Source organism: Rana temporaria, chromosome 8, assembly GCF_905171775.1.
Source record: "Rana temporaria chromosome 8, aRanTem1.1, whole genome shotgun sequence".
Classification (NCBI taxonomy): domain Eukaryota; kingdom Metazoa; phylum Chordata; class Amphibia; order Anura; family Ranidae; genus Rana; species Rana temporaria.
Window position 1 is genome coordinate 14,325,135 of NC_053496.1, and position 12,107 is coordinate 14,337,241.

Consider the following 12,107-nt stretch of genomic DNA (forward strand, 5'->3'; position numbering starts at 1 on the left):
ATATGTAAATATGGAAAACCAAGAATTAAATTAGAAACCCTGCAACAAGCAAAAGATAGAGGAGGAATAGTGGTCCCTAATTCAAGATTCTACTACCTGGCAGCACAACTTCAACATTGGAGTGGATGGGAGGAGATAGACAATCAAGACCCTATGCAGAATATCGTAATGACTCAATATAAACCATCACCATTGGTACAACAAATAGTATCCCACCAATTTTATAAAAAGAGAAAAATACCAACTTTCTATTTAACTCATAGGCTGTGGGAAACGATATGCATTATTACACATCATACAGGATATTCTAGACACATGCCAATATGGGACAATGTAGGAAGCTAAATTAGACACGTGTTATGTCAACAGCTTCTTTCACAGGACGTTTCGTTCAAAAGTTCAAATAGCCGGGCTTACTCAAAGTATGAGTTTTATTAGCATCTCACTTGGCATCAACTTGTAAATACATACAAAGTTCAAATCTTCATACAGCTTGATGTAGTAATAACAGAAGTTTAGTTAGGTATAAGCTTAAAGAATAGCATAGTAAAAGATCCTTCTTCTAGCTTCAGTGGTGTGAGAAGTGTCAGCTTCGAACAGCTGCTTGTGAGGTAGGCTTGAGTGTAGGCCTTAAGTAAACAAAGTGTCCTCCTTGATGTGATTCCTTTGAGTGTCTGTGTAGATATGTGATGTAAGTGTGAGTGTGAAAGTGTGTCCTATGTCAGTTGAAACTCTCTCTTTATACTATAAAAACCTATATGTCAGCTAAATACATAGTAACGCCCTTTCTCAAAAGGATGCTTAATATGGTTTAAACCAAAGCAAACTCACAACTCCACCCATAACTCTGTCATGTTCAACTTTAGAAATAGAATGTACAACTTCATCCCCATATCTGCATCTCCTTGAGAGTTGACCTAGCTGATTTGATTGACAGCAACATATAGCTGTTTTCTATTACAACCATTGGGTTGACCTTCTGTTAAATGCCTAATTCTTACATAAGATATATCTTTAAGATTCAGAAGTTCTATACCAAACTTACAAATGCATAATAAACTCATAATTGAATACATATATATAGATATATAAATATATCACTTCACACAAACTCTAGATAATTAAACAAAGAATATCAAAAAGTAGCTTTTAACTTTGAAACATATGAAGACAGTATTTCTGGTTTTTACTCTATGATACATGACTCTGAGTATTCTTATCCGTGAACCCAGTGACCTCCTGAAGCCATGTCAATCTTGGACATCCTCGGGACAACTGGACAAAACTCCATTCATACATACCTAACCTATTTCAAGATCTGTCTTTTGCTAGGCCATGTCATTAAATGATGACTTCAACCTTGTAAACCAAAGATCTTGATAAAAAGCCAAATTAATATAATTATTCTACAATTCCCCCTGAATATATATTACCTAAATCATGCACACTTCATTTATGGCCCTTTCACACACATTTTGAATCAGTTGCTCCAGATGTACCACAGTTTACCATCGGATCAGTTAAGCCAGATGTGATTCTCCGAGTAAGAATACTTGTCATAATTTCTTCACCTTTTTTCATTTCTTTCTTAATTAATTTGTAAAATCGTTTCATCTTAATCATAATACAGATTTGAAATAATATGCATAACACCATAATAATAAAAATAATAACTATTGGATGCAATAATATATTTCCTGCTTCAGTAGCTACTGAAGTGTTTCCCCAAACTGATATGGTTTTCTTAAAATTCGCCCAGAAAGAATTTGATGATAACGCTGACCATTCATGTTCTATTACTTTTAACTTTCCTTGCTCATGCTTAAATACTATATCTGCTTTATGAAGTTCTTCAGATAAAGCAATTAATAAGCCCTTATCCTTTTGTATGATGTCTGCCCATTCTTTCCATGGGAATTCATCTACTTGAGATATATTATATTGTACAGGAAGAGCACCCACATCCTCATAAGAATATTAGTCAAATTGACTCTAATTCCATTTATACTGATTCCTGTAAGGTCTCCTTCAATACAATATAATCCTCGTTTCAGGATTTCTGTTTGTGTACAGGATAGGAAAAAAGCTTTAACTGTTTCAGTGCTAGTCATAACTTGAAAACAAACCTTCTTTTTACCTACTGAAGTAACTAAGTCAAAAGCTGTTTTTACTTTTTCTATTCTCGCGGTACATAATGAATGATTATGAAAACAAGAATGAAAAATTCCTTTGTCCTGCTTAGGCAAACAGATTATTTTAGATTGAAAATGTAAACATGAAGATAGGTCAAGTTGTTCTGGTTCTGAAAAATTACTATCCAGAGCAAAATCTGTATACTGCAATTGATAATATAACAATTGAGTATCACTTACTGGTAATCCTTAGGCCCCGTACACACCATAGAATCTATCCGCAGATAAATCCCATCGAATGGGTTTCAGCGGATAGATTCTATGGTGTGTACACTCCGGCGGATATTTATCCGCGGATAAATCTCCCCTGGGATGGATTTCCAGCAGATGGATATTTGCTGACATGCTCAACAAATCCATCTGCTGAAGTCCATCCCAACGGATGGATCCGCTCGTCTGTACAGACTCACCGGATCCATCCGTCCAAAGGGATTCCCCGCACGCGTCGTAATGATTTGACGCATGCGTGGAATTCCTTATATGACAGCGTCGCGCCCGTCGCCACGTCATAATCGCGGTGACGGCGCGACACGTCATCGCCAGAGGATTTCGGCGCGGATTTCAATGCGATGGTGTGTACACGCCATCGCATAGAAATCTGCTGAAATCCTCGAGAGGATTTATCCGCGGATACGGTCCGCTGGACCGTATCCGCGGATAAATCCTCTCGTGTGTATGGGGCCTAAGACTGTAATTGGAACCAACATTTGTTCTCTCCCAGCTATAGGAATCATTGAGGTACTAAAGCATTCATGATGATTACATCCTACCCATTTATTTACCCATAAATCTGTATGATTCTTTGCAAATACATACTCATTAGGTAAACTTTGTAAAACACCTAAAGGAGTTATTCCACTTTGGAATGCTTGAGCTGTTATTTTAAAATTGGTGGAATACTCTGTCTGTATCTCTAGACACGTTCTGGCTATGTGGGAATGTTGTTCACTCTTCATTAAATCCAAAGTAATATTTTGTAAATGGATAATAGATGGACCTATAACCGTTGCTGTCTTCATTACCATATTTTCTAATATTTGGTTTAAATTTCTCTGAACTTTGATACTTTTACTTCCCACTAAACCTGATGTTTCTAGATCAGATTTTAATGTAGTAATATCCATACTATTGGTAATACTTCCAACAATTCCAATTCCTCCGAGGATTCCTTCTGCAATACCTCGTTTATTCCTGCTGTTGTTTTTACTATTAGTTCCAAACAATTTATCAATACCCAATTCCATATTAACTAGATACTCTTGACATTGAGGATACCTTGATGAAATTTTCCATTCAGAAATGTTAAATTTCCAAAGTATAATCACAAAGCGTCCTTCTCTTAAAAGATGTCTGGATTGGAAATGATTAATTTAAAAAGGACTTGCGGGAATAAATTTTCCGTTAGTACATTTCGTTTTTTCAGGGGATAAAACTGCAACATTTGCAATATCACATTTCATAGGATAATTTTCCAATGATAGGCAACACTCATATATACCTGAGTCATTTAGATTTGGATTAGTGTGATGAAAAATCAAACTATTATTCTTCCAATCTAAATTACCAAAATTGCCCTTACGAATTATGCTAGATGAGCTATAGAAAAGACTGCCCAACAACTCACTATTTCTCTTCCAGGTTAATAGTGAATTCTGAGGTAATTCTATTTGCGTAGTACACATCAAAGTTAAATTATCCTTTCCTTCTTCTATTTTAAGAGATTGTGGCGATACTTTTATGTCTGGAATAATTAAATCCACAACAGTAATCATCACCTTCACTTTGACTTGAGCTAAACTTCTTGTCATTTGAAAATCCCATACTCGAGTTACATCTCCCTTTTCATCTCCTGTAATTTGTAAATGTTCAGGATCTACAAACTGTAAATAATATTGTGTTTGAAACCAAATATCAGTTTTGGATCCTCCCACAGAAGGAGTATGTACCTTAACATTAGTTACATCCCCAGTCCAAGCTGTAGTCTCATTTCCTTTTATAACTATAACCCAGAATCCCATATCTGTTAGATTACACTCATATGTACCAGTTGTATTACTATGTACATATGATCCTTGCATTTTTGTGAACTTTGTCTTGGATTCTATTCTGGCGTGTATTTCAATGGTGTTGCTATGGAAAAAGTAAAAACTCATGCAACAAGTAACCCCATATCCTATGCAAGCGTATACATATATGTCATTGCTTGTGTCAAAGTCACTGTATCTTGGAAAGTGTCTCTTATTTCTGGATAGCTGCAAGTCTCTTTTATGCAGGGTCTCAGTCTTGTTATCTTCTGCTGAACTGGAAAAAGTCAAGTAAGTTTTTATGAAGAAAAATGTAATTAATGGAAAAAGGAGTCCTGAGATAATGAATTTTCTCCTTTTTGTGTATTTTCTTGCTTTCCAATTTTCTTTTATTTCTTCTTGGAGTTTTGTGTTCCTCCATGTTTGGTTATCAGATGCCATATCTGTAAAAGAAAGGCAATATCATTATCTTGGCATGAACAATTTGCATTGATCAGTGTGAACCCATATTTTTTGTTGTCTCCGTGCATTTTTCACAGAGTTGAGAGGCCTTTGGACTTGTATCATTACACCTAGTGTATCCAAAATCTCAAAAGGACCTTCCCAATTACTTTGCCATGGTCCGCTTTTCCTAAAAGTTTTAATCATGACTTGTCCACCTTTCTCAAATTTTGAGGTATGTGGAGGAATCATTTTCTGCATGTGAGAAGCTGCATGTGGCAAAATGACGTTCAGATTGTCTTGCAACATCTGTAACCATTTTGTTTTCTCAATTGCTTCTTTTTGCGGAGTGGACAAAAATGGTTCATGTGGGAACACAAGTGGCATTTTTCTACCTGTCATCAATTCAAATGGACTGTATTGAGTAGATGAGGACGATGTACTTCTGATACTCATCAGAACAAAAGGTACAGCATCTACCCATGTATTTCCTTTGTCTAATAACATTTTTGCAATCCTGGATTTGATAGTCCTATTCATTCTTTCAACAATACCTGCAGATTGTGGATGGTATGGAACATGAAATCTTTGTTGGACTCCCAGAATTTTACACATTGCTTGCATTACCTTACCTGTGAAATGCGATCCTCGATCAGAACTGAGGTTCACTGGGATCCCCCAAGTTGGAAAAACATGATTCATTAACAATCTTGCAGTTGTCAATGCATCATCTGTACGAGCAGGTAAGATTTCAACCCACTTAGAAAACACATCTACGATTGTGAGCGCATACCTGAACCAGTTTTTTCCTGTAGGCAGAGGCGTCCCTAGGGGGGGGCCAGAGGGGGCCCTGACCCCCCCAACATTATGCTGTGCCCCACCATGTGCCCCCCCAAAAAAAAAATTTTTTTTTTTTTTTTTTTGCAATTTTTGTATTTTGCTCCCCGAGAGGGAGAGCGTCCCCAGTCAGCTCTGCAGGGGAATTTCTCCCCCCTCCCTGTGCTCGCCGACACCGCATAATGCGAGCGCTCACACAACCAGATATTCTAGCCTGGGCCGTGTTTAAGTGTGTGCACTGCAGACTGCAGTACACTGTAATCACTGAACTACATGGGTGGGAGATGGGGGGGAGAGAAAGGATGGAGATACCATCCCTTCTCTCCCCCCCATCTGTCTCCCTCCCCCTCTCCTGTTCTTTCAAAACATTCACAATTTACTTTCACTTTCAGTTAGGCAGACAATATACAGTGCAAATTTCTTTCCTGCATCCACAAATTGCAGGAAAGAAACTTGCATGATTCCCCCATCAACACAGACAGTGCTGACAGGGGAATATCCCTCCTGCCCAGCAATTATATTCTCCCGACAAACAGTGATTATCACCAGTGACTATACAGCAACCACTAGTGATAATTATAAGAGAATCTGCTCATTAATGGTTCAAATCTCAGCCAGTTTCTGCTGAACCAGCTGAGATTTAAACTGTCTATGGCTGGTCTTAGCTCTTAGGCAGCCCATACATTTATTAGCACTGTGGAGTGTCGGCTTCCTGGCGTGATCGGGCATGTGGGATTTCAAACACACCCGAGCCCATCTCTATTGGTTGTAGACAGTTGAGCTCCCTGCAGGTTGCTTAGCAGCAGTGGACCCTTCTCTGACATGCTGATCGGGATGCAATCCAGGTGATGCTCTTAGTCAAATCCTAGTCATAAATATCAGTGATTTTATTGATCAAAGCCCACACTTTACAGGCATAGAGCCCACACTTTACAGGCATAGAGCCCACATGGCTACTGATCATACGGTTGATTATATTTATGTGGTTGTACTCTTGATGCTAATAAATACTGTGTTTATTATTAGATCTGACTGGGAGCATCACCTGGATCACATGCCGATCAGCATGTCAACAGAGAAGGTTATACAGCATTACTGCTGCTAGGTGACCAGCTGGGAGCTCGGCTCTCTATAACCAATAGTGCCAGCCTTCCCCTGCAGGCACCCATAATGTCACCAGCACTAGGTCCTAATAGACTGCCGCCGCTGCCAAGGAGACAGATGCCAGACCAGCGCTGTAAATAGCAGGGACAGGACAGCTGGGAATCCCCACTGTGGCAGAACACCAGGGCCCGGTGGCAAGACAACCTTTGCAACCCTGATAGTTCTCCCACTGCTTTGGACCCTTATATTTTCTTGGTGTGCTGGTGACATGTATCTCTTGTTTTCTGCCACCCTGGGGGGCCCCAGTATAGTAGGAAGGGAGCTCACTGCAGAACATGTGAAAGGGCCCATAGTGGGATCGTAGTAAAGGGCCCCAGGATATATATATATATATATATATATATATATATATATATATATAATTGCATTTTATAGTTGGCCCCCTACTTTTGTCCCTGTCCCCCCATGTGCCCCCCCCTAAATATGAAAGCTGGAGACGCCACTGCCTGTAGGCAATGGTCCTATATAGTCAATTTGCAATGTAGACCATGGACCATCAGCTGGAGGAACTCTTTGTAAGGGAGGCTTTTGTCCCTTTGGTCTGGGATTCACTTGAGCACAAATAAGACAAGATTGAATCACATTGTCTACAGTTTCTTCCATTTTTTCCCAGTAAAACTTTTCTTTGAGAACTTCTAGCAATCTCTGCTTTCCTACATGGCCTAAGCTTTCATGATTATATTTTGTGAACTCACCTTGTAAATGTTTTGGTAATACAGGACGCAGATGCCCGTTTGAATCATGGCACAATATCCCATTTTCACAAACAAAGGGAAAGTTAGCATCCCCCTGAGAACCAGATAAGGACTGATCCTTTTTCTGTTCTTCTGCAAAAGAGGGTATCTGTGTATCTGTCTTTTTGACTATATCCACTGAAACTGGCTCAATTGGAATCTCAGACTGTTCGACAACAGCTGCTTCCTTTGCTAACGTGTCAGCTGTCCCGTTACCAATGCTAAGTTCATCACTGTCCTTTCTATGAGCTGGTACCTTCACAATAGCATAGACACAAGGTTTTTTCTCTGCTAGTGCAAAAATTGATTCAAGTGTGTCTCGATGCGCCAAAACTTTGTTGGATGCGTCTACAAAACCTCTTCTTTTCCAAATTGGCAAATAGTCAGTAAGAGAACGCACAACATATGAACTGTCACTATAGATTGCTAGTGGACCCTTGTTCTCTTCATTGGCCACAGTCAGAGCTGTCTCTACTGCTAACAATTCAGCTTTTTGTGCTGAAAAGTGTCCTGGAAGTCTGTGTTGTATGGCATATCCTCTATTTGGAAACCAGATTGCATAGCCTGCAAAATATTCTCCTGAAACGCAATAGCGAGAACCATCTACAAACACTGGTTCATCAGTCTGCTCTCCTTCTCTGCGAAACAGAGGAGAAGTGGAATCCTGGACTTCACATGAACACTCATGTTCCAATCCATTATATTCCATCAATTGAGGGAGTACATATTTGGCATTATGTTCAATCTGGATCTGTTTAGGTGATAAAGCCAACAACCATTGTGAAAATCTTTGATTGGAAACACCTTGAATATTTTTCTCAAGGAGAAATTTCAAAGTGGAATGCGGAGTTTGTAAGACAATTTGGTTAAATCCTACAATGTACTCAGTTGCCTTCACTGCATAGTGAACTCCTACCAATTGTTTTACACATGTGTCAAAACCTCTCTCAACTGGAGTTAAAAGTCTGGAGAAATATCCCAAAATCCTCCAATTTCCTCCTTGTAATTGAAGTAACACTGAAGAAATTGCATTTTCAGATGTATGCACCTGCAAAGCAAATGGTGCTTGCCTTTCTACTGTTGCTAGGGCTGGTGCAGTTTGCAAGTCTTTTTTCAAAGATTCAAAATCTCTTTGCTGTACTTCTGTCCAAGGACCAAAACCATTTTCCTCATTGGTCTTCAGAAGATTGTACAGACTTTTTGCTTTCTCTGCAAACGACTCAATGTACTCTCGGGAAAAATTCACTAATCCTAGGAATTGTCTCAGAGCTTTAAATGTGGTTGGTACGGGAAGTGCAGCAATAGCATTAACCCTTTCTTGCAAAGGTTGTCGTTTACCCGGACTGATCTGAATACCGAGAAACTTAACCTCGCGTTTCATGAGCTGAACTTTACGAGTATTCAGCTTGAGACCTGCATCATACAGCAGATCAAACAATTCCGCTAGAAGGGTCAAATGCTCTGCTTCATTTTCCGAAAAAAGCAAGACGTCATCTACATATTGCAAAATACAGTCTGGCCTAGAAAATTTTGATAAGACTTTCGCTAGCGCTTGATGGAATACACTAGGACTTAAGTGTAAGCCTTGAACAAGATGAGTGAAAGTATACTGCTGGTTCTTAAAATAGAATGCAAACTTGTATTGACAACTTTTGGTCAGAGCTATTGAAAAAAAAAACATTTGCAATATCAATCACTGAAAACACTTTAGCTTTTGCGTCAATTCGGGACATGATGTCAGGTGTTTCTGCGACTATCGGGGCACAATTTGGAGTGCATTTATTCAGCATTCTGAGGTCTACCAGAAGTCTGAAAGCACTAGGGTCATCTCGTTTAGGTATTACCCATAACGGATTGTTTGCTACAGAATTTGTTTTTCTGATAATACCCTGTTGCAAAAGCTCTTCTATAACTACAGATAATGGTTCAATAGACTCTGGGGGCAATTTGTATTGCTTCTGGGCTGGTGGGTCCCGCCCTTGCACATCAACTTCTATGCCTTTGAATAGACCTGCCTCGTTTTTTCCTTGACTCCACAGATTTTTGTATGATTTGACCAATTGTTCCAAATCTCGATTGTCACCAATATCTGGCCATTTATGGTCTTCAGCAACCACTTCTGCCAAACAGATGCTGCCGACTTCACAGTAATCTGCTGGGTCAATTACCACAGGCTTACGATTAATGGAACCTTTCCAGATAACACCATTACCTAGATCAATTATCCAACCTCTTTGTTGAATGATATCTGTTCCAATTATATTCTCTGCACCTTGAGAATACCAGATATCGATCTCGGTATCCAAATGTCCAGGAATTTCAAACGAAACCTTTTTACACTTTGAAGCTTTAGAACTACCTGATCCATTAAATCCAACAACTGTACAAATTGCTGCATCTGCTGAAATAGGTAATTTTACACCTGTAATCGATACCTCGGCTCCCGTATCACATAGAAAACTGAGTTCTTGTCCATTTAATTTTGCTTTGATATAAGGACGTCCACATTTATCTAGACTTATTGGTGCAACATATTCTAGATAATGTGACTTTATTTCCTTTTTATTCTGTAGTCATGGGGTAGGCAATAATGGGTTTGAATCACCAGTGGCTGAGTGAGGGTATTTTTCATTCATGCCACCGCTGATTGACAATTCTCTGATTTGCTTTATCAGAGGAGCATAGGGAGAAGAAGATTGAGTTATATTTGGACGAGGAGGAGCAGAAGGTTCAAGAGCTATAAGTCCATTCTCTTTACCTATATGTCTTGAATCTTTCGTCTGCATATCTCTTAAGAATTGTTTACATTGATAATGTGCATGACCTGGTCTCTGGCAATAATAACACGTGATGGGCTCTCTCTGTCTCCCTTGCTTCCACCTGTCATAGCTATTAGGAGCTGTCCAGCTTGTTTTGGCTGGAGTCTGACTATTCTGTTTAAAAGTGTCTTTTTGAATCAAAGCGATCTTAGATTTAAGATTGCCCTGTCTCATTTTTCTTCTAACTTTATCACTGAAACTTGCCGCTTCTGATAAAGATTATTTTTCTTGTGCAATGGCTAATGAGGTTGGATCAAGATATTTACATTTCTTTGTAAATGCTCTAATAATCCCTGAATCGCTTTCATCATCTACCCCCAAAACCATCTTGTATGCTTTTGAGAATTTATGCATGAAATCAAATGGATTTTCTGTAACTGACGTTTGAAGGGAGTCTAATATTTCAATAGACGGTACCTCCTCACCTGTTGTGCATAGTAACAATTGTCGTAGTCTGTCTGAATTGTCACTGTGTATCTCCTGTCCAACGTCATCAATAGTAGGTGACTTTGTTAATCGTCGTGCATAATGTGCAGGTAACCAAAGATAAAATATATGATTACGCTGTTCTTCTTTAAGGTTGTATCTGTCAGTGTAAGACTCAAATATGTCTGCGTTATGAAAAGCGTCCGCTCTTAAATCATAAGCAGGGATGTCTTTTAAAACTTTAATTAACTGATCATGTATTTGTAATTTTAATTTTGCTGCACGATCAAGTAATTTTCTCTTTCTAATTTCTGTTTCATCCTCAGCAGCCTCTTCGTTTATTTCTGAATTATCAGGAATATAGGAAGGCTGAGGCTTTGATGTAGAGGCCTTTTTCTTTTTGTCATCTGTAGATAACACAGCAATCTGTGTCAATCTACTGTCATTCTTGAGTTTTTCCAAAAGATTTGTTTTGGAGTCAATCTGTTGCTCAAGATTCTCTATGTAATTGCAAAAAAGCTCACAATTTGGACAATCAGTAGAATCTTGAGACACATTTTCATGTTTCCCTCTGTTCTGTAATGTGTTACATTCTGTCTGTTCTAAAGTACACACATTTTTAGCAGGTAAATCAACATTAATAATCATTTTGTTAAATATTCTTACCAACTTTAAAATGTTAGCTATCTTTTTACGCTGCTTATACATAGTAAACCTTGATTTGTCAATCTGATCATTGGCATCTAAGCATGCTCTGTACATATAAGCCCAAAGATGACTGTCATTTGGATAAGAAGACACATCTTTAAATTCTAGCTTACTGTCTCTAACTAATTCATCAATAAAATCCATGTTTTATGTTTGTTTTTTCACTCACCGTTAGTCGTAGAATTTCACGTCTTAGCCGGCTTGGTTCCTTGGACCTTTTGTCCTTGTAGGATGAAGAGCAAACGTCCTTTCTAGATTCTATAATCGGAGTTTTCCTGCGACTTGAGAACTCATGAATGGGTCTCTTCCCCCTCTTGTGGCAAGGTGTTAGGAAAAACGATTAATTATGAGCTGACTCGCCATTTGTAAGAAGCTAAATTAGACACGTGTTATGTCAACAGCTTCTTTCACAGGACGTTTCGTTCAAAAGTTCAAATAGCCGGGCTTACTCAAAGTATGAGTTTTATTAGCATCTCACTTGGCATCAACTTGTAAATACATACAAAGTTCAAATCTTCATACAGCTTGATGTAGTAATAACATAAGTTTAGTTAGGTATAAGCTTAAATAATAGCATAGTAAAAGATCCTTCTTCTAGCTTCAGTGGTGTGAGAAGTGTCAGCTTCGAACAGCTGCTTGTGAGGTAAGCTTGAGTGTAGGCCTTAAGTAAACAAAGTGTCCTCCTTGATGTGATTCCTTTGAGTGTCTGTGTAGATATGTGATGTAAGTGTGAGTGTGAAAGTGTGTCCTATGTCAGTTGAA

General features: G+C 38.7%; 1 protein-coding gene across 1 annotated transcript; it reads right to left on the bottom strand.

Moving 5' to 3' along the window:
- Nucleotides 1–3,032: 3,032 nt before the first annotated feature.
- Nucleotides 3,033–11,674, bottom strand: LOC120946691. The gene is made up of 2 exons (XM_040361319.1): nt 11,515–11,674; nt 3,033–4,659 (listed from the first exon to the last, which is right to left on the bottom strand). The coding sequence occupies exon 2, from the start codon at nt 4,655–4,657 to the stop codon at nt 3,563–3,565; it is 1,095 nt and encodes a 364-aa protein (XP_040217253.1). The 5' UTR covers nt 4,658–4,659; nt 11,515–11,674; the 3' UTR covers nt 3,033–3,562.
- Nucleotides 11,675–12,107: the final 433 nt, after the last annotated feature.